Source organism: Chinchilla lanigera, unplaced genomic scaffold (assembly GCF_000276665.1).
Source record: "Chinchilla lanigera isolate Chin_1 unplaced genomic scaffold, ChiLan1.0 scaffold00019, whole genome shotgun sequence".
NCBI lineage: Eukaryota > Metazoa > Chordata > Mammalia > Rodentia > Chinchillidae > Chinchilla > Chinchilla lanigera.
The window spans coordinates 26,604,097-26,626,819 of record NW_004955420.1 but is presented as its reverse complement, the minus strand read 5'-3'; the positions used below and the strand labels follow the sequence as shown (position 1 = coordinate 26,626,819).

Genomic DNA, 22,723 nt, shown 5'->3' with positions numbered 1-22,723 from the left:
GGGCCTCGAGGAGGGCGACGGGCGGGGCGCTTACCTTTGAAGTACGGCAGGAAGGACACGGTCAGGCCCTGGCCCGGGACCTCGGTCTGGAAGCCGGGCGCGAAGGTGCGCAGCGTCACCGAGCTGTTCTGCCGCACCAGCACCTGCTCGATGGAGCCGCCTGCGCAGAACCAGCCGAAGTGCAGGTCGTGGACGGCGCCGGCCACCAGGTAGCTGAAGCTGGCGTTGCAGGGCCGCTCGTGCGTGTGCTGCTGCAGCTTCTGCGCCGGCGTCAGCGCCAGGCTCAGCCTGTCCTTGGGCACCAGCAGCTTCCAGGAGAAGTCGCGCAGCTGCACGGGCAGCCGCAGCACGTCGGCGGGCACCTGCAGCGGGAAGGACCTCCGCCGGCAGTAGTGGTAGTCGCTGCAGCCTGCGAGAGAGGTGGGGTCGCTGCGCGCAGGAGCCCCGCCCCGCCCGGCCCCGCCCCCTCCCCGGTGCTCAGGGGTCCAGGCCGGGACCGCCTCCCCAACGCGGTGCTGGGGGGCAAAGGTCGCCCTAGAGGACAAGGCACGCGGTACCGTGGGCGCCACACCCGGGGCTCCCCCGTCCCCCTCACTCCCTATATCCGCTGTGCATTTTACTCATTTTTACAGTACCGGTGATTGAACCCAGGGTCTCTGCGCTGAGCTCCATCCCCAGGCCTTTTTATTTTTATTTTGAGAAAGGGTCTCCCTAAGTTACTAAGTCACCCAGGCTGGGCTCCAATTGTGACCCTCCTGCCTCGGCCTCCCAGAGTGCTGGGAGGACAGGTGTGCGCTGCCACCCCCGGCTGGGCGGGCAGGGAGGGGACACGCGGGCGAGGGGCCGTACTTAGGGTCTTCTCCGCCAGGGCCCACAGCCGCGTCAGGTCGTCGCAGAGGAAGGAGATCTTGTATTTGGAGCCAGGCGCCAGCGTGACGTTGGGGCTGCAGGTACGGGACTCCAGACACACGAAGCAGCCGGCGACGAACCTGCGGCTCAGCTTGGGCCGGGGCTCGATGGTGAGGAACAGCGTTCGCTCCTGGCTCAGGTCGACCACATAGGTTCTGTCTGAAACCACAGAGAGAGGCAGCGTGACGTGGGGCAGGGGGCTGGCGGCCGAAGGCAGAGGACAGCCGTCGCCAGCAGGGACCCGGCCTGGGGTGCCAGAGAATGGATGGTCATCGGTGGCAAGGGAGGGCAGGGCTTCACCCCAGCAGAGTGAAGAGGGCATCACTGTCAGCGTGAGGAGACCCCCGAAAACGCCTGTCTGACCATGTCCTAATTAATGCATGGTCGGCCAGGCGTGCTGGTGCACGCCTGTAATCCCAGCACTCAGGAGGCTGAGGCAGGAGGAACACTGGGAGTTTGAGACCAGCCTAGTGCTCAAGGGCAGCCTGAACTGCATAGCGAGACCCTGTCTCAAAAAGACCAAAAAACCAAAACAAAACACATGGTCAGGGACAAGGGACACACGGACGTTTTCAAGACCCTGACAGCTGTCAGGCCATTTGTGGAAAAGGAGACAGAGGGACTGGGGACTTAGCTCAGTGGCACAGCGCCTGCCCCGCAGCAAGCGCAAGGTCATGAGTTCGATTCCCGGTACCAGAAAAAAAAAAAAAAAGGAGACAGAAACGTGTAAACTCCAAAATATGGAGCCAAGTAAAACCAAGTGTTCCATCTGCCCTGGTCAGAGCAGGGACGTGAGCCTTTGGGGAGGCCAGAGGGCAACAGCACCCTCTCACAGCTGGGGGGACGGGGACAGCCTGTTACAGTCCCCCGAGGCCCCCCGCACTGGGAAACCTGGCAGTGTGATGTGACCCACCTGTGCCCCCCTGGGCTAGAGGCCATGCAACACTGATCGTTCAATAAACCAGGGGATGCTGGTGAAGGGAATATTATGCAGCACACAAAAAGAATGAGGGAGAGCTAAATGCACCCATCAAATCCTCCTTCATCTCGAAAGGAGCAGATGGCGAGATTAGGTAGAGAGGGAGATGCACGCTTCCTCTTCTCGGTCTCCCATCTTCCCAGAGTCACTGCCGTAGTTTGGCAAAGTCCCCGTTCTGTGTGTGCAGGGCCGTGGCTGTGCGTGGTGTTTATGCAGCCAGACCACCTGAGCACAGCGGTTTCCTTCCTCACCACACAGGGCTTCGTGCTCCCTGAGCTCACTGTGGCCACCTTAATAATTCTTTTCCATCTTTTTTTGTACTGGGGATTGAACCCAGGGCCTTTACATGCAGGTATATCCCCAAGCTGTCTGTCTGTCTGTCTCCGTATCTGTTTTTTTGAGACAGGATCTCACTATACAGTCTGGCCGGGAACTCTTGGCAATCCTCCTGCCTCAGCCTCCTAAATTCTGGGCTCACAAATGTGCTCCGCCTGCCGCCCCCCGGCTATTTTTTGAGACACAGCGTTCATTCCCAGGGCTGCCATGAGCTTGTGATCCTCCTGCCTCAGCATTCTGAGTAGCTGTGCACCATGCCTGCCCCTAATCATTTCTGTGGCACTTTTAGGAGAAAAATTTTTCCTTTAAAGTGAAAATGGGGCCCAGGGGAAAAGTCAAAGGCCACACACGGCGCAGACCACTGCAGGCAGAATGCAAGCCTCAACATATGGGCTACCCAGGCGCAACAGCAACAACGCAGTAACAATCAACCATCAACGCGGGGCTCCACAAGCTTATAAAAGTGGAGAAGGAACAACGCCAGCCACTGTTTACCCAGAGCTGAGCCAGAAGCCACTGCTGAACATGCGGCAAACGGGTCCCACCCGGGAGACCCGGAGCCCAGAGACCAGGGCTTTGGAAGACATTCCTGGTTTGCTTGCTGTTGTCAGAGAAAGCAAATTTCTCTTTTTCTTTTTGTTTTGAGACAGGCTTGTGCTATGTAACCCAGGCTGGTCCTCCTGCCTCAGCCTCCTGAGTGTTGGGATGACAGGCATGCGCCACCGGGCCCAGCATATTTTCTGGAAGCTAGAGGAGGGCGCCTGGAGCAGGAGGCCAGGAGGGGCCCTAAGGGAACACCACCGGGGGCGGGCGAGGACTGACTCAATCACGGGCAGCAGGGCCACTGCACCTTTTGGAAATTATACAAAGGGTCATTATAGTAGCAGCCCAGGGGTGACCCGGGAGCCCCCAGTTCTGCACTTATTTCCTGCCATGAAATTCCATCCTTCCACTTGCAGAGATGTTTCTTTTCACTAATTGTTTTACTCACCGAATTTCTGATATTGTTATGTGGAACTAGGAATGCCATTCAATTTTTTAAATAAAAAAGTTCTCTTGTAAAAAAAAAAAAAAGAAATTATACAAAGGGAAGCCGGGCTTGGTGGCATCCACCTGCAGTCCTAGCACTTGGGAGGCTGAGGCAGGAGGATTGCCGAGAGCACAAGGACAGCATGGGCTACACAGGGAGACCCGGTCTCAAAAAAACAAACACACAAAAAAACACCAACAACACAAAAATGAAAACCATGAAGAGCCGGCTTGGCTTCCAAAGGCAACATCACGTTGGCGTCTCTCCACTCTGAGAGGAGACTGCAGATCCGGTCACCGCCCCACACCCAGTTCCGGAGACCCTCGGGAGGGCAGCGGGGGGCCACTCACTGCTCTCGGTCTGCGGGTGCTGCACCAGCACGCGGAAGCGCAGCCGCAGGGCCCCGGGGCTCTGGGTGTCCTGGTCGCAGCCCTGCAGGGACAGGTTGAAGTTCCCGGCCATGTTGCCGGGCTGCGGCTCGTCCAGCCGGAACACCTCGGGGTTGGTGGCCGAGCCGGGGATGTGGTACTCCACGCGCTCCTCCTTGCGCACGCAGTTGGACACGTTGAAGTCCAGGAAGGACACGCTGGCCCGCAGGTGCGCGGGGACCACGAACTGCCAGGTCATGAGCTCGTCCTCCGGGAAGCCGGCCGGGTAGTTGGCCGACATCAGAGTGGCCGCGCCTTCGCCCTCGAACACAGACTCAATGATGCACAGGCCTGCGGGCAGGGACGGTCAGTCAGGGGCGAGACGGGAATGCAGGGGGCTCCGCGAACTGGCCCACGGGGCACAGAAGCTGGATTGATACATTTTTGAGACAGGGTCTCATTTCTACCCCAGGTTGGCCTTGAACTCATGGTGATTCTCCTGCCTCAGCCTCCCAAGTGCTGGGATGACAGATCACAGCACCACACCTAGCACTGTTAATTTTGTCTCTAAAATGATTCGCTTCATTGTACGTTTGTGTCATCCTATTCTTTATAATCGCTCTGTTGGGCCGGGGATTTAGCCCAGCGACACAGCGCCTGCTTGGCAAGCGTGAGGTCATGAGTTCGAGTCTCAGTTCTGGAAAAAAAAAATTACCCAAAACAAATGGTTCTTTTGTTTTTATTTTATTTTTTTTTTGGTTTTTCTCCGGTACCGGGAACTGAACTCACGACCTTGAGCTTGCCAGGCAGGCGCTTTGCCGCTGAGCTAAATCCCCAGCCCCAAATGGTTCTTTTGGGCTGGGGATTTAGTTCAGCGGCACAGCGCCTCCCTGGCAAGTGCAAGGTCGTGAGTTCGATTCCCAGGACCGGAAAAAAACAACAAAAATAAAGAAGTATAATGGCTCTGTTTTTACCAGCTCACAAACTCCCTGAACACTTAACAGCCAACTCGCCGGACGTGGCGGTGCACCCGCCATTCCAGCACTCAGGAGGCTGAGCTGGGAGGACTGCTGGGACGGCAAGGTCGGAGTGAGTCTGAGGCCAGCCTGGGCTACATAGCGAGACACTGTCTCAAAAAACAAAACAAAAGCAAAACCAGACCAGCAACTCCCCGAGGCAGGGACAGTGAGCCCCAGGCGCTGGCCCTGCGGGGAGGGGCACTCACGTTTTATGGCCGTGTGGTTGACGATGCTGAAGCCAGACACGTTTCTGTGCTGGAACCACGGGAGGTGCAGGGCCACCTTCACCCCCTCCTGCAGCTTGACGCGGGACACCGTGCCGTTGCTACCGCAGAAAGTGCCGATCTTGACCACGGTGGTGCCCACGCGGCCGCTGACGGTGCGGGTGACGCCGTCGGGGCAGCGGTCGCCCGGCCCGATCTGCCGGAGGCGCGGTCCGGAGAAGCGCAGCTCCAGGCCGGCGCTCTTGTGAGCGCGCACGTCCCACACGAAGGTCTTGTTGAGGGCGGGCAGCGCTGCGGCGGGGGGCTGCAGCGGGACCTCGCCCGGGGGGCACGGGCCGGACGTGCAGTCTGCAAGAAGCCGCGCGACTGTGACCCGGGTACCACGCAGAGCCGCGCGCCGCCCGCTCGGTCCCCTTCCAGCTGCCCTGGGCCGCAGGCGTCCCCTCCGTCCCCAGCTGCCCGAGCCAGGCGCCACAGCTCTGAGTCCACTCGAGGGGTCTGGAGCTTATGAGGCTTGGGAACGTCTTGCTGGGGTCTTGGCATCAAGGGACACCCTCACCCCGTGCCATCCGCACCCAGGCCCCGGGGACCAGGCCTGTGCACCCCCTGCCCCCTGCCCCCGCCTCCTGCTGGACAAGCAGCTCAGACAGAACCCCCATCCCAGGCTCTGCTTCGGGTGCCAGGCGCACACCACCCCCAGCTGCTGTTTCCTGGGCAACTTCCGGCCGGCTAGTGGAAGTGCAGGGCCTGGAAGCGGGGGAGCCCTTGTGTGGGGCCCGCACCCTGGCACTTCCTACTTCCCCTGGATGCAGTTACATTTTTGCCATTTTTAGGGCACAGGGCCAAGATTCACCTTTTATTTTATTTTCAGACATTTTTTGAGACAAGGTCTCACTATGCAGCCCAGGCTGGCCTCGCACTCATGGCGATCCTCCCGCCTCAGCCCCCCCCGAGTGTGGGAACGACAGGCGTGTACCACCACGCCAGGCTCCAGGGCTCCTGACAATCAGCCCCATAAAGCAGCCCTGTAAGAGCTGAGCTCCAGGGCGCGGAGCCGGCCCTCCCCAGCTCACCGACATTCTTCTGGATCTCCAGCACGAAGTGCTTCTCTGGGTCAGGGCAGGTGAAGGTGAAGCTTGTCCGCTCCCCGGGTTTCACGAACAGCACGCTCATGGGCCGCTTGGCGACGAGGAGGTGGCAGGGTCTCGGGGCCACGGCCGGGGTCACGGGCTTTATGAGGATGGTGACGCCGCTTCCCCGGGGCACAGTGATCTCCGTGTCCCCTGCGGGGAAGGAGAAAGGCGGAATGAGCTGCGCGAGGAGGGCCACAACTGTCCCACAGGGAGAGTGACGGAGCCCAAGAGCTCGCTGACAGCGCGGGCCCTACCGGCGGGAAAGGATCAGGACGCTGCTGCCTGGCCGGGCCTGCCTCTCACTTGGATTAGTAACGTTTCCAAACATGAAGGCACCACACCCCATCTCTGCTGCCTTGACTCTGCACTCAGATGCCCGGCTTGTGCAGAATTAAATAACCAGAGATGACTGACTGCAGGAGACAGTCTGCGGGCATGGTGGCGCACGCCTCTAATCACAGCACTCAGGAGGCTGAGGCAGGAGGATCACTGCAAGTTTGAGACCAGCCTGGGCTACATAGTGAGTTCAAGGCCAGCCTGAACTACACAGCAAGACCCTGTCTCAAATAAAAAAGCAAGTCCAGATACAGAGGCATCCAGATGTGGAGACGTGTTTGTCCACCTGCAAGCAGCCGCCGTCCCCTGGGCAGCTGCGTTATGCACCCACAACATACACATGCGGGCAGGGGTCGGGTAGAAGTCATTCGCAGCAGTTAGAAATAAACACGCGGGGTCAGGAACTCGGAAAGTTGGCACAAAACAATGTGACTGCAGTAAACGGGGTTCAGACAAGGCAGGGGCTCGAGGCCAGGTCGGAGGAAAGCTGCCCGGCCCCTCGCCACGGCTGCCCCTGCCGCAGCCCCGCCCCGCCCTCTCTGTGGGTGCTGCAGTGCTCGAGGCTGGGCAGCAGCGGACCGGGGACAGTCACGTGGGTCCTGAGCCCTGGCACCTGGGTGGTGGCTGTTTGTTCCGCTGTATTCAGTCTGAACAGATGGTTGGAGCCATATACATAAGGCGCTCGTAACAGCTAGCGAACCAAAAGCCACCTGCTAGGAGCCCTCTGTGAGGCCTTATTTCTCTCCTTTAAAGTCAGCTTTCTAGCCGGGTCTGGTGGTGCACGCTTGTAATCCCGGCACTCGGGAGGCTGAGGCAGGAGGATTGTTGCGAGTTTGAGATCAGCCTAGGCTACAAAGTGAGCTCAAGGCCAGCCTGAGCTGCATAGTGAGACCCTGTCTCAAAAAGACAAAAAAAAAAAAAAAAGTCAGCTTTCTAGCCGGGCGTGGTGGCACACACCTGTAATCCCAGCACTTGGGAGGCTGAGGCAGGAGGATCGTTTTGAGTTCAAGACCAGCCTGGGCTACAAAGTGAGCTCAAGGCCAGCCTGAGCTGCATAGTGAGACCCTGTCCCCAAAAGACAATAAATAAAGTCAGCAGCTTTCCTGGGCGTCACTGATAAGGCTCAGGTTAAGTATTTGAAAAGTGTACCTCCACAATCAAGATACACAAACAGCGACATCGCCCCAAGAGCGCCCCTGCAGTTGGATGCCAGCGAGTGCCCCGTGGCTGTGCCTGACCTGCACACCCTGCTCCTGGAGTCCTCACTCCGCTCTGGGCCCTGTTGCCTCCGCCCAGCTCATCTTGGTGGGAGATGGGCTCCGAGCATCTAATTAATCGCAGGAAGGAGGGTGCGCCCTTTCCAGCTCTAACACTGGGATCCTCCCAGAGGACTGCAGGCCGAGGGGGCCCGAGCCATCAGATGAAAGACGAAGCGGGACGTGCGTTCAGAAGCGCGCTTGCCGGCCTCTCCAGAAGCTGCAGCTGCCCTTACACCCGGGGCTGCTTTGCTGTCACTGTAATGTCTTAACATTTGTTTTTAAGGGTTAGCGTTAGGACTGTCATTTGGAGACAGGGTCTTGCTATGTAGCTCAGGCTGGGCTGGAACTCACAGCAATCCTCCTGCCTCAGCCTCCTGAGAGCTGGGATCACAGGTGTGCGCGAGTGCACCACTACGCCCAGTGAAAATAATTAAAAAAAAAAACACCAAGAGCCAGGCATGGTGGCACACGCCTATGATCCCAGCGCTCAGGAGGCTGAGGCAGGAGGACTGTTGCGAGTTTGAGGCCAGCCTGGACTACAAAATGAATTCAAGGCCAGCCTGAACTACACAGCAAGACCCTGCCTCAAAAAGACCAAAAAAAAAAAAAACCCCAAAAAAAACAACAACAAAAAATCACATCAAGAAAAGCATTCATTTATCAAGTAGACAATAAATGCATAAAGAATAATCACAAACACAGTTAAAATATGGTTTGATAATATTGTGGGGTGGGCCTGGCTTCTCTCGGGGTTAGGGAACATTTTCAAACCTCTTTACATTAGATGCAGAAAAGACTGAAGAGAGCTCAGCACGACTTCTCCATTCAGTTCTCTGCCCGCTTTCAGCCAGATCAGTACCCAAAATAACTCTGGGTACACAACAGCCCACTCATTATTTATAATACTGAAGAAAAACATATACACTTTCACAGAAATTCATTTTAAAAGAATCTTTGAATCAACAAACATTTCCTGAGTTCACCATATATCCCAAGGAGCATTTTTTTGGGTACAAATGATTAATGACAGAAACCCCCAGAGTCCCTGCACTCGGGGAGTTAATAGTGCAATTGATCAGTTTTATTTATTTATTTATTTTAGTACTGGGAATCGAACTCGTGACCTTAGGCTTGCCAGGAAAGCGCTTACGCCACTGAGCTGTATCCCTGGCCCTGGATCAGTTTTATTTTTAAATTTTTTTGGTAGCGGAAATCGAACTCACGACCTTGCGCTTGCCGGGCAGGCGCTGTGCTGCTGAGCTAAATCCCCAGCCCCCCTTGATCAGTTTTAAAAATGATACAGTTGCGAGTCCCCATGTGGGTTCTGCTCCCCAACTCCCTGGGGTGCGCCTGGGGCTGCAGCCTGCAAGCTGCTCGGATCACCCAGCAGGGGGGACCCACCTGGAGGGCCCTCATCCAGGGGAGAGGCTGCCGACCTGGAGCTGGTGTGGGCAGTGGGTGGGTGCCAAGCATCACAGCACAGACGAGAGCCTATCAGCCTAGGCTGCCTGCGGGCTGAGGCCTGGACAGGGGAGGGACACCTGACTTGGACCCCACCCCGCTTGTCATTAACTTGTTCAGATCAGTGAGGCACACATCTCTCACCTGTGATGAGAAGGCTACAGATCCGCCTGCCGAAGGACAGTGAATCTCCACCTTCACATGAGACCCCAAACCAGCCTAAATATCAATAAGCTCAGCCAGGCATGGTGGTCAGCATGCCTGCAATACCAGCACGCCGGGAAGCTGATGCAGGAGGATCACAAGTTCAAATCCAGTCTGTCCAATTTGGTGACTTAACAAGACCTTGTCTCAAAAATAAAATATAAAAAAAAACCAAACCAGCTGAGGATGTAGCTCGGTGCAAAGGCCCTGGGTTCAGTCCATAGTACTATAAAGCCAAAGATAAAAACAAAAACAACAACAAAAGCAAGCACTTACTGAGTGCTTAGGGCATGTCGGGCCCTAGGATCATAGGCATTCAGTATTTCTTTCTCTCTTTTTTTTTTTTTTTTTTGGTTACTTTGCGGTAAGGTCTCACTATGTAGTGCAGGCTGGTTTTAAACTCATGTAGCCCAGGCTGGCCCCAAACTTACTTGGACCCTCCTGCCTCAGCCTCCTGAGTGCTGGGATTACACGAGTGCACCGCCATGCCTGGCTGCATTAAGTATCTCTAAACCCCACAAGCGCCCCCACTCAGCTCCAGGTTGCGGATGAAGTCACAGAGGCTGGGTCAGGCTGGCTAAGGGCCGCGTCCAGGCTTCTGGGGCTAAGCCAGGCAGGAAGGCAGGCAAGGCAGGCTGAGCCCAGGGCAGGGAGAAGCAGTCACAGCCCTCGTCCCGCCCCCGGAAGTCTGCAGGCGACTGGGAACCTCGTGATAGAGCAGCAGATGCAGCAGAACTGAGCCTTCCCAGCTGCAGGCTCTGCGGGGCCTCCCGGGGACCAGAAGGGTCCGGCTCCGTCCAGACAGCCCACGCCCGCGCCACTCCACGCACACCTCCCCTCACAGAATCGCCCGAAGGCGTGGCTTGAATGTGAACCTCAGATCCACAGCTCCCGGAATTGAAGCACTCAGGACTCGGCTCTGCCTCCGCGGGCTCCGCAGTGTCCTGACAGGGGCCCGCGGTGGAGGAGTCCGAGGTGAACGTGGGCAAGTCACTGGCAAAAGCACAGAGCGCCAGGGCAAGGGCAGCGCAGCCGCCGGCCTTGGGGCTCGTTTTCCAGACAGCTGTGGTCAGCGAGACTCAGGGGTGAATCCGGCCGCGTTTAATTCCTCAAATCCCCACCCTCCAGCCTTGCGCTGAGTTCAAGCAGCCGGCTGGGCTTGGCAGGGGCCCCGCGTGCCCTTCTGGGTGGCTGAGCCCTTGTGCACCGGGGGAGGGGGCCGGGGAGGCCCCGCAGCCCCGCCAGCCCCACCCCTACTTCCTGCGACGGCCACATGCTCAGGCCGGGCTGTGGGCTGAGTTTGGCCACAGCACTCGCGGCGAGTCTGGCTCGAGCCGCCAGCAGGCCAGGGGCCGGCAAAAAGGATGCAGAAGGCTGAGGCTGGACTTCCAGAGTCCCCTCGGGGGACACCCCGTCCCCTCCTCTGCTGACAGAGACCCAGAGCGCCCTAGAAAATAGCTCAGCATTTCCTTAACTCTTGGCGCGACCGAACGGGCAGGAGAACGACTTTCTAACTCCCGGTCCACCCCGCGCCGACAGTTTCCAGGCGGGCAGGGGCACGGGCGTCCACCGCAAAGAGCACCTCCCAGACGCAATGCTGGCGGTCAGCTGTCGGGGCGGTGCCGCTGGCCACTTCCCGCAGAAGCGAGGGGACTGCGCAGAGCCTCCGACCCCTCTGAGGCGGCCCGCTTTCTGGGGTCAGAGTCGCACACCGGGTTAGGGGCGCCCCTGCCAGAGCGAAGCGGTGGCCTGGCTGCACCACGGTCTGTAGGACACGGACGCAGCCATGCCGAGACGTCCCCGAGCCTGTGGCAGCCGCGCTGTGGGAGGCCGACCGCACACAGACCATCCAGCAAGGGAGCTGCATAACAGACCCCCGACGGGGAGTGCAGGGAAATCACAGAGGCAGACAAGCCAGGGCCACTGTGCAGAGGTCACAGCCACACGTACGATGCATCAGAACTGCTCGGAACGTTAACAAGACTCATTCTGTCACACTTTGAAGTGGGAGTCGTGCAGGCTGGAGAGGACCGCAAGGATGCAGGGAAGAGTCAGAGGGCTGGGTCGAACGGCCCACCGTGTATGGGAAAAATTCAGCGAAGGTTTAGATTTTTAAACATGACCTGGTGCGGTGGTTGTGATCCCAGCATTCAGGAGGCTGAGGCAGGAGGAGCACTGTGAGTTCGAGGCCAGCCTGGGCTACATAGTGAGTTCAAGGACAGCCTGAACTACAAAGTGAGACCCTGTCTGAAAAGACAAAAAACAAACAAACAAAAAGTAGTACAGTAAAAGGCAGGATGACCCAAGTTTGAGGGCACCCCGGGCAACTCAGCAATTTAGCAAGACACTGTCTCAAAATAAACAAACAAAAGGAGCCAGGGTGGGGCTCAGCTCGGAGATGAGGGGGTGGAAGAGGGTGATGCCTCATCACCGCACTCCCACCTTCTGTTCTGCTCAGTCTGTAGCTCGGAGAAGGCTCTCATGGGCGCAGAGTGGCAGAAAGGTTCCCCTGACAGCGAGGGCGGTTCTGGGCCATAAGACCCAGCCCGCAACCCATTGCCGCCGTCACCCCCAGGCCACCTCCCCCTCGAGCCACACGGTTCTGGTCTGCACCGTTAGCCCAAGGGTGGGCTGCACAGGGCTCTTGCAGACCAAGGCTTCCGCAAAGATTCCATCCAAGAGAACAGGACCAGGACGGTGCAGGTGTCCCCATGAGGGCCAGCGTGACCGTCCTCAACGCACGGTGGGCAGGTTCCACGGGGACCTCCAGGGGGCGCACACGGGAGAACCTGCCGCCTGGACACCCTCACCTGTTACGCTGTGCGTGTGGCTCGGCGGCCTGGCAATAAGCGGGGCCCTGGGTGGGTCTGGGCTCATCAGCTGGAGGAGAGTGGACGCGGGAAAGGGTCCAACAGGAGGGACAGTCAGTGGCCACGTGTGCAGATGCACACCTGTGGCACTTGGAAGGCTGAGGCAGGAGGATTGCGAAGAGGGGGCCAGCCTGGGCTACACAGAGCAAGATTCCCTGTGGCCGGTTCTGAAGACAGAGGGACCACATTGCAAAGGTCCTGCATGGCTTCCAGGAGCTGGCAGCTGGGAAGGACACGGGGCCCTCAAACCCACGGCCACAGGAGCTGCGCACTGCTTGTCGTCACACTCAGAAGGGTGGGAACTGGGCTCGCCGACACCTGGACTCCAGCCTCGGCAGGCGCTGGGCAGAGAACCAGCGCACAGGCATCCTTGGACCTCGCCCCTGCGGAACTGTGCGCTAGTTCATGGGTGTCATTCTCAGCCGCTAGGTTTGTGACGACTTGGCACAGGCGGACCGGGTGCCAGGCAGAAGAGTGGGGCGGTTTCTATGGCAGCCACGGAGCTGCTCCAGATCGGTCTGGACCAGGACAGAGTACTGCTGGGCGGGCTCCTGGTGTCAGTGGACAGCACGCAGGTGCCTCACACTGCAGTGTCCAGGTGCTGGACGGTGACAGGGATGAGCAGGTCACAGAGAAGGTGACGCTGCGGCAGAGGAGCTCCAGGACCCGCAGGCTGAGTGAGAGCAGGAGAAAAACCAGAAGCCAGGAAGTTCCGAGCAAGGAGCTGGGCTTTAAAATGCAGAGCCTGGAAAAGGCAGGCCGCGTGTGTGGCCACGGCAGAGAGGACGGCGGAGGGGACATTCGGGAACAGGCGGTGACTTTCAGCTCACAACTGGCCGCACACACAGCTGGGATTCAAACCAGGTCTGCCTGACCCCGAAGACTTCTTCCGCCTGCTCGTACATCCGGGCACCCACTCAGCCCGGTTCCTGGTGTGCTCTTCCATTCCTCATCTGTGGTCATGCAGGTGTGCATCCGTCCACCACCTCTACCTCACTGATTGTATTTTGTGGAAAGTCTGCACGCCACAACCACCGCCCTGAGCACCAAGCTTTCCCCTCTACAGTCCACCGGGGCGTTTTCCACATCCGAGTATAGGGCGCTGCCTCATGCTCATTAATTTCTTTTGTTTTGTTTTGTTTTTGAAACAGGGTCTCACTATGCAGTTCAGGCTGGCCTTGAGCTCACTCTGTAGCCCAGGCTGGTCTCGAACTTGCAACGATCCTCCCGCCTCAGCCTCCCGAGTGCTGGGATTACAGGTGTGCGCCAGCACGCCTGGCACGCTCATTAATTTCTCTTAGCACGTGTTCTGCAGCTCACGATGGTCGCACTGCTGGTGGGGAGTCGGTACAGGACGTAAGACGTCGGGGTTCTTTTCCCATCTCCCCGCATCTCTCAGTCCCTTTCCTCCTCAGGTTTCTCGTGTAAGAAGACACGTGATGCTTGGGCTGCCCGTCTGATTTGTGTCACTTGGCGTTTGGGTCTCAGTGGGTAAAAACTGCAGCCTCCCCGTTTCCCTGGCGGCCCGGCATTCCTCGGAAGTGGCACCTTTTGTCCACCTCCTTCTAAGGTCTCGGATGTCCCGCTCAGGGTGAGGAGGTGCACACGGGACACACACCCTCCCGGCGTCTGGCCCTGCTGGGACTTGGGTTGCTCCTCCCAGGCCGGGAGAGGTGCCTGCGAGATGTGGTGGGCTTCCGCAGAGCGACCCCACTTGGGAAATGTCTTCTAGGTTCTAACAAAGCAAGAGTGACCCCGACAGGTGTGGCCTGAGGGTGACGTGCCCCGGAAGAAGAGTGTCAGTGACTTCTGGCCAGCTTTGGAGTCATCGTCCCCCCGAGGGCGTGCTCAGCCCCCGCTCCAGGTCCGGCGCCCGTCACAGCAACGCTGCAAGCCCGAGGCCTCCGGTCCCACACGTGTCCGAGCGCGACCCCCGAGCCGCAGAGCAGCCGTCCGCTCAGCTCCATGCCGCGAGCGCTTGCCGGCAAACAGTTTTGGCCTCCTGTTCTCCTGTCACTGGAAACAACTCCTGCAGCTCCCGACGCAGCAACTCCACCTCTAGGAATTCCTCCTCACCCCACTACCCTGGGGGCGCCCCGTGTGGACGCAGCGAGGTGACAGCCAAAGCACCACGCTGCACAGCGTGGACACCTCCCAAAGGGGCTGGTGACACCGGTGTGGAAACCCTGGAGGTCCTTCGAATCACAGGCACGACAATTCCGATTCTAAGAGGGGTCTGCCCCAGGGCAGAGGGCCGGCTGACTGCACACATCCTTGCACCAGGGACCGCAGCCACCTCCCAGGCTGCTGTCCCCTGATGGGAACTGAGAACAAAGCGGGGAGGGTAAGGAACTTGCCGGGCCTGCCGAGGTAACTGTGGGGTCAGGATGGATGCGCTCTGCTCAGCTCCAAAGCCTGGCTGCCGAGTGAGGTGGATTCTAAAAAGCCGGAGAGGCTGCTGTGAGACAAGTGGGCTCTGGGGCTCAGTCCTTCATCCCTCCCTCCATCTGCTCCACCTGGCATCGCACCCCTCTGCAAGGCGGGGTTGTAGGAAACGGGACATAGGGCGATCAGCAAACACGCAGAAGCGAGTGTCTTACTGAAGAGGAGCTGGTGCATGTGTCCTTGGAGATGCTGGGCAGACCTGTCAGCTGGGCGGTGGGTGCTGGACAGCCCAGGGCCATAGACCCTTGAGACAGAGTCCCTATGCCCCGTATGCCAGCAGAGCAGACCTCCAGCAAGAGCAGAGGCACCAGCTCTAGGGGATCCCAAGCCCCTCAAACACAGGAGCTTGGTCTCACTGTCTGTGCATCCCGTGACAGCCATGGACCGCGAGACACACGTGTACGCTGTCCAGGTTCCATGTCGCTTGGTCAAACATCCCTGCCTGGCACTGCTGCCTCCGGGTCAGCGATGGGAGATAGGGCGTCTCTTTGGATGAGGATGCCACATCCCTGGATGGACACACAGCACCCTGGCTCGGTTCCTGGCCGGACCCACAGGGTCACAAGAGTTTGGCTGCTTCTCCCAGCTCCATGTGTCTAGGGACACCGCAGAGGGCCAGCAAAGTGGGCAGATCCAGAACAAGGACGACAGCCCCACTGCAACTCCGTGTCCCCTTCAGACTCGGGAAGCTGAGGCAACTCTGTGCCTGGCAGCTGCCTTGACTGTCCCAACAAAGGCGGCAGCCTGTCACTGCTTGTTCTTGTAGGAATGGCACATCTCACCCTGATTGCTTTGGTCTTGTCAGTGCGGGCAGGAGTGTTTGCGCCTCTTGAAGGAAGTCGTACCACCTGTGCTCATGGAGCCATTTCGAGTTTCTCTCCCCAGGTAAACCCAAACTCACTGTTTGCTGGCCGTGCAGTCCCCGGCAGGACAGAGGACCGTGAGCCGAGGACAGGTGTGCCCGGCAGCGTCAGCCCAACAGATGTCCCCTCCCAGGGTCCCCGTGCTCGGCCTCCACCCAGGAGGGAACTGCCGCGAGCACGCTGTTATTTTAAGTACAGCAATGGAAGAAATAACTTTACGTTTCATAAAATGTGTCCACTGAATGTGTGTAAAGCAAATTCTGACTCCCGCACATTCGACCCCCAATTCTGCACCACCGTTCACAGAACACCCAGGAAGCTGAGCTGGGGCGAAGAGGCCACGGGGTGGAAAGGGAGCCCGGGGAGGCCAGGCGGTGCAAACCTCCCGCTGCTGTCCGCGCCGCTGCCCCTAGCGGTCCTTTGCCAAGAGGGGGCGCCGCCACAACCTTCCCGGCTTTTTTCCTGAGCTCCCCGAGATGCAGAGAGACAGCCAGACCTGACCACAGCCACACTGCTGCACCGTTTTCCCGTCTTGTCTGCACCAGAATCTCCTGCCTCTGCCCCTCTCACGTCTTCCCTGATCTGACAAAGGGACCCAACTTCGAGAAGACTCCTGGAAGGAGCAGCTATGCGGGGTGACCCGGATGATCTGTTCCTGTGAGCACACACACACAGGAAGTACTGCTCCGGGCCCGGCACGGTTCTGGCCGCCTAACCCTCAGCGGCTGGGTATGACACGGCCTGAGCCGGCCCAGCAGGGAAAGGGTCTCATGGCGCCACACAGGGGCATTACTTTAAATCAGCTCACGAAGCTGAGGCGTGGGGGCGCATGCCTGTAATCCCAGCACTCGGGAGGCTGAGGCAGGAGGACTGTTGGAAGTTCGAGACCAGCCTGGGCTACATAAGTGAGTTCAAGTGAACTGCATAGAGAGACCCTCTCTCAAAAAGGCCAAAAAAAAAAAAAAAAAGAACCAGCTCACGAGATGTGTGGAGGTCCCTGCATATGTTAACACCTCTGCGTTAAAAATCGGAAAACTCAGGCCTGGCAAGGAGGTGATTTTCCCAAGCAGCTCTAGGGCCTGTTGGGAGGCCCTGCTGCCGCAGCCAGGCACCTGACTCTTAGGCCTGAGGCCCTTGCTAACACGCAGGGAAATGCACGAAGCAGTGTCCACGCGGTTTTGGGGCCATGAGGCCAGAGAAAGGGTGATTTGCACTGGGAAAGCAGAGACCTCAACATCCTCGACCGGGGCGTGAAGAGATCTGGGGCAGAGGACAGACAAGGGTTGACTGAAAGACACAGTGAGGGCCGGGGATATAGCTCAGCGGTACGGCACCTGTCTGGCAAGTGCAAGGTCCTGAGTTGGATTCCTGGTGCCAAAAAAAAGAAGAAAGACACAATAAAAGATACACTGACAAGAAAGAAGTGTGTTTGAAGTGAGGAAAGCGTTTTGAGGGGGATTAACGGCAATGTGTCTTTTACCACAATAAACTTTAAAATTTAAACATTCATCATATTTTATGATCACCCCATATCGATCAAGTGTTCATAGCCATTCCAGTCAAATAAAAATATTACTGTGTGGGGGTTGGGGATTTAGCTCAGCGGCACAGCACCTGCCTGGCAAGCGCAAGGTCGTGAGTTCGATTCCTGGTACCGGAAGAAAAACAAAAAGACAAACGAACAAACAAAAAATTATTACTGTGTGTCCTTATTCATCAGATCTGGCATCCTGTGACTTCTGGCTCTTCCTCAAATTAAAACGACCTGAAGACGAAACATTTTGAGTCCACTGAGGACACTGAGGCAGCCAGGACAGCACAGCTAAACACACTCAAGAAACAGGACTCCAGAGCTGCTGCAGAAAGTGGCGAGGATGATGGGATGAATGTGTTCAACTCGAGGGGAAGGATTTAAAGGGGGATTCATGCCATGTATCCTTTACCGAATAAATCTAAAAATAATTTTTAAACATTCACCATATTTTTGATCATGAGTTGTGCTAACCAAAAGCAAATATTTGACTGGTTTCTTTTTTTTTTTTTTTGGTTTTTCTCCGGTACCGGGAACCGAACTCACGACCTTGCGCTTGCCAGGCAGGCGCTTTTGCCGCTGAGCTAAATCCCCAGCCCCAGCAAATATTTGAAAGGAAATTAAAAACATTTCCTCCAGCCGGGCATGGTGGCACATGCCTATAATCCCAGCACTCAGGAGGCCAGCCTGGGCTACAACATGAGTTCAAGGCCAGCCTGAATTGCATAGGTAGACTCTGTCTCAAAAAAACAAAACAGAACAAAAACAAACAAAACCAAAACCACAACAACCCTTTTCCTCCACTGGGGGTTTGTGACGAGCCTCCCTCTGGAAGGAGAGCGCTCAGGCTCATGACAGCACCACACACCAGCCGTGACTCCGGGCCAGCTGCCTCACCTCTTTCTTCTGCACGTTCCTTTCTTCTCTGAGACTCTCTCCACAAACCCTCTGACCCTGGAAGTCCCCCTGCAGGAAATCTGCCCACAGATAAACTAACCCCCACACTCAACAGTGTGAACTAGGAGATGAGCAGCCGGACTAGAAACAGCCCGCCCCTAAGGGGCTAGCTAAATGCAACACTCTCTCCCCAAGGTTTGGAATATTATGCAGCTGTCAAAAGACACACAGCAGTTCTGCACATTGTGATCTAGAACGACCACCAAATGCACTGCTATGTAAAACAGAACCAGAGGCATGGGGGTAAATCTTCATTACCCCCTATGGCTTGCTTCTGTTTGTGTACAAAAGGGGAGTTCCTACAGTTACTGAAGTGGGTGGAGTAGAAACAGCTGTGGAGCAACACAGGAACCAGGGTAGCCTCCGGTGGAGGACTGGTGCCAGCCACCCGTACTAGGTCACGTGTCACTTAGCCATGGGGATGTGCCCTGGGCAGCAGGTCAGGCCGTGATCACGCTGCAGATGCCACGTGGGGCTTGACACTGACCTAGACACTCTAGGTCGCTACTCTGCACCTCTCGGTGCTTCCAGTACGCGGCAGGACGCAGCATTCCACCCCACAGGAGGTGCGCTTGCCCCATGCCAGGGCGGGATCAGCGCGCCACCCACGTGACCCATGCGTCCCACCACGAGCTACGCTCCAGCCCAGGGAGGTATTTTTTAAATAAGAGGAATAGGGTGTAAGAGAACAACAGGAACCAAAGGGTGTTACGAACACAACCCCAGATACCGCCGCTCATTACGACTGTCCAGCCCCACGCACACCCACACCGCGTCTGTGGGCATCACCGCGAGCTCGCGGGAAACACCTAGGCGCACGGGCTGCGGCCACGGCGTCACTAGGCAACATGAGCACGCCCTCCATCTGCAATCCCGCCGGTAGGGCGCTGTCCAGACAGCCGTCCTCCACCAAAACATGGTCACGGGGTGCAGGCGAATCTTTTTCTGGACGCACTTTCAGAATGATTTATATATTAAAAACACATACACATTCCTGCACAAATGCAAACACGGCGCTGAGGACCTTCTTTTAAAGGAAGAACTCTTTCTGGGGCGCAGAGGGTGTCTCTGAGCTATTTCCAGAGGCCAGGGGCCAGCTTTGTGGTGAGCCTCTCCGGACGCCACTCCGTGCCACTGTGCCCGCTGGGTGGGCCTGGTGCTCGCTCCCGTCCGGGCCAGGAGAGGATTCTAGCAGCACCTGCTGCGGGACACAGAGCCGGAGCCAGGCCCCTTCCAGGATGCCCCTCCCCCTTGGATCCTTAGGCAACAACAGCTTTTCCAACTCAAACATGAGCAAACTTAGGTCTCAGCCACCTGGGTCACTCTGGCCTCCTGCTATTCTGGAAGCATATTTACAACTTCAAACACTGCATCTGAAACGGAATGATGTGCAGGAAGTCTCCACTTGCGTTCCACAGGATCAAGAATGTCAGGGCCTGGTGGGGCACCCCGAGTGTCACCAAAGGAGGGTGCAGGGGTGTGGGGGGTGTTCCTGCACACAGCAACTGCACACGAACAGCTATAGCTGGCCCAGCCGTCTTCGAATGACGTCTTATACAGATTGTATGGAAAGGATGTGCTGGGTGTGGTGGCGCACACCTGTGATCCCAGCACTCAGGAAGCTGAGGCAGGAGGATCATTGCAAGTTCAACATCAGCCTGGGCAAAGGTAGTGAGTTCCAGGCCAGCCTGAACTACATAGTGAAACCCTGTCTCAGAAAACTAAACCGAAACAAAAACCGTCAAACAGGATTGGCCGTGAATCGTTTCCCTGTGAAATATCAAGGTGCAGGCTGCTAGCAGCTGCATGCGATCGTCACATCTGTAGGACTGGCTTCCCGGTGTCAAGCAAGAGATGCTTACTCAGAAAACTGCCATCGAGCGGGCGCGACAGGTGCCAGCTGTCCCAGGCGCAGCAGGGGGAACTTTAAGAACCGATGAACCAAATACCAAGTCAGGGCGGCAAAGAGGCGCGGGGGAGCTCAGCTTTCCTGGACCGGCTCTCTACGGTCTCGCCAGGGCCCGGGAGGGAGTGATGGGCTAATTACAAGGCTGCGGTATGAGGATTGAAATCATTTCATTGCATGATAATTTTTATAATTTAGGATGATAATGAAAGGGTATGGATCTTCTTAATTTCTGAGGATCAGAACCTTAGCCATAGGTCCCCCATAGCAGGGGTCTTGTCACCCCCAGTGCCCCCCTCCATCGGGTCCTTCTGACCAGCGGACTCCACCTCTTCTTGTCCGCTTCCCACCTGGCAGCATGGCCAGGCCACACACAGGCTCAGCTCGGCTTAGAATTCGGTTCTCTTTTCTCTAGGCAAACAGCACTTCGGGTGGTAGTTGCATCCAGCAAAGGGGATGCCTATCGGACACCCGCCCGCCCACCAACACCTTCCCACGGCTTGCTGGGCTGCGGGAGGACATGGCTTCTTCCACAGATGCCAGGGAAGCCCTGAGGCCGAGAGCCCGGGGGGCATGAGGACCAGGTGTGGCACGCTGAAGCCCTGGGACTCACCACTCCTCATCCAGCAGCTCTACTTGCCAAATTTCGGTGGACAGAGCAGCCGAGAGAGTGCAGGATGACACGGCACAGGATGCACTCTCGGATCTATCAAAACGGACAAGCCCGTGTCTGCCACTTTACGACCTTGGTGACAGGATGCTGACGTTGGCTCCTGTCGTGATGTCATTGGTGCCACGTCACTATTAATGGCTCTTCCCTCACAGACCTATGAAAATTAATGTAAGTCTTCCCCTCTTGTTGGACATGTTCTATATTTAATAAGGAAAATTGGAAGGAACCCAATTGCCTAATAGGGCACTCGTAAAGGCCACGTAATAGGATTTCCCCATTTGTGGTTCACACGCACACACACACATGCGCTTGTGCACACACACACATCGTTCGTGAAACGGCTCTGCACCAAGATGAACGACGTGGTTTGTTCAGATGATTTTCTTCCCAGTTTGGTTGAATTTATTGTGGATTTTTCTACAATTCCATGCTGCTGAAAACAGTTTCATTACTATTTTTAACTGCCTCTCCCCGCACTGTGGCCAGGGACAAGGTGCAGAAGGCCCATGTGCGGGCGGGCATGGCAGCCGCTGAGGTGAGCCCCGGGCTGGCAGGGGTGAGCATGGCACCTCTGTGGCTGCACACAGCTGTCTCCGCTGACTCAACCCATGCAAATCCGTGGGGTGCGGGCGGCGGGGGACTCATCCCCTGCCAGTTACACATTCCAGAGCAGTTCCTGGTCCGACTCTCGAGAATGAATGATGAATACGTGCACACTCACTTGGTGAACAAACACATCCTCTGACCCGCCTGCTCCCAATGGCAGGGAGAACTGGGGTCACTGGCCCAGAGTCTGGTATCTGAGTGGGTCTCAGAAACCCAACCAACGTGAGGTCCGAACAGTTATGATTTCAAACTCACCAGTGCTTCACTCCTGGAAAAGGGGAAGCTGGCAGGAACACCGGTCTCACAGACACAGCCCACCAAGACAACTGAGCTCACCAGTGACCCCAAGTGACTTCCCTTCTGCCCGGAGTCTTGGTTAAAAGAGTTCAGGGATTTATCAGGCCCGTCCACTGTCTGCTCTGGCTTCCGCCATTCTTTGGGGACAGCCTGCGGTGACTTCTCAAAGGCCCCCAGAGTTAGAGCCACTCCAGGGCAAAGCTGGTGCACAGCTAAGTTCTATTCCAACCGCAACAGCCCCCAAGTGGTCCTACTACGGGACCTCACAGGGCCAGCTCCTGCGGTCAGGGAGAGCTTACGAAAGCGGGTCAGGAGATGCCTGGCTTCCCGGGTTTAGACACTGAACCATGACACACAGCGCTCAGCCAGTCAAGAACTTCCCGGAAGGAAGGGACTGCACAGAAGCCAGCGGACACCAGAATGGCAGACTCGCCCGGGCACAGGGAGAAATGAGAGGAGTAGCGGAAGCCAGTCCAGGGCACACTGTCATTCTTGTGGCTGGTACACCTCACTGGAGGGTTCTGATCCCAGAAACCCAGAAACAACACAAACGATTCCCAGACGTGCAGGACAGCTCCCGAGGGGCGGGCACACACTTCTGTGCACACCTTCACTCCTAGACCACTTCTTACTCTTAAACTGACTTTTCCCCAAAAGGAATCCTGAAAATTCAGTCCTAACACCTCGCAGGACGCGCACGCAGTGTTGTAAGCGGGTCCTCCTTTCCACCTGTGCAGCGCGTCACCTCAGGTTGGGCAGAGGAACCAGGAAGCGTTCCTGCCACCTTCGCTTTCGCTCCCGGTCCAGCTTAACCCGCTTCCATGTTGTCTTTAATTGAATTTGCCCGGTGAATTTCTTTTGCAAACACAAACACTCCCCTGGGTGGCAAATGGCATCGGAGACCCAAATCATTTCCTGGATAGCGCTATTTTAAAGGACAAAACACAAAACCCGTGCTGGTCTCAGAAAAAGCCTCTTATCAAGTCCCTACACGAAAGCAATTACCGAGTTCTTCCCTCTAGGGTCCCCGGGCACAGGCACGTCCACACCGGCCCGTCTGGGATCCGCCCTCTTCCAGGGTCAAAGTCCAGCAGGGCGGCTGCGTCTCCCCTCCCCGCGCTCGCACCTAGGTGGGAAGCTCTGACCTCCGTTTTCTGGCACCTCCCGGACCCGGGGAGGAGGTGGGCCAGTGGCGCCGAGGAAGCCGCGCCCTTCACACCCGCCGGCCCCGCGGGGCGCGCTGGTCCCAGGGCTCGGGCAGCAGCTCCGGGCGGCTCTGGGGCGCGCTCTCCTCCTCTTCGGCGCGGGGTCCCCACT

The 22,723-nt window shown here is 57.2% G+C and overlaps 1 protein-coding gene across 1 annotated transcript in view; it reads right to left on the bottom strand.

Moving 5' to 3' along the window:
- Cdcp1 (CUB domain containing protein 1) overlaps positions 1-22,723 on the bottom strand; it is a 39,276-nt gene that overhangs the window by 9,388 nt on the left and 7,165 nt on the right. The window contains exons 5-10 of the mRNA XM_013513348.1: positions 22,552-22,721; positions 5,939-6,148; positions 4,848-5,213; positions 3,605-3,973; positions 850-1,068; positions 35-409 (exon numbers count right to left, since the gene is read on the bottom strand). Of these exons, the coding sequence (XP_013368802.1) occupies positions 35-409; positions 850-1,068; positions 3,605-3,973; positions 4,848-5,213; positions 5,939-6,148; positions 22,552-22,721 (1,709 nt within the window). The remainder of the gene's footprint in view (positions 1-34; positions 410-849; positions 1,069-3,604; positions 3,974-4,847; positions 5,214-5,938; positions 6,149-22,551; positions 22,722-22,723) is intronic.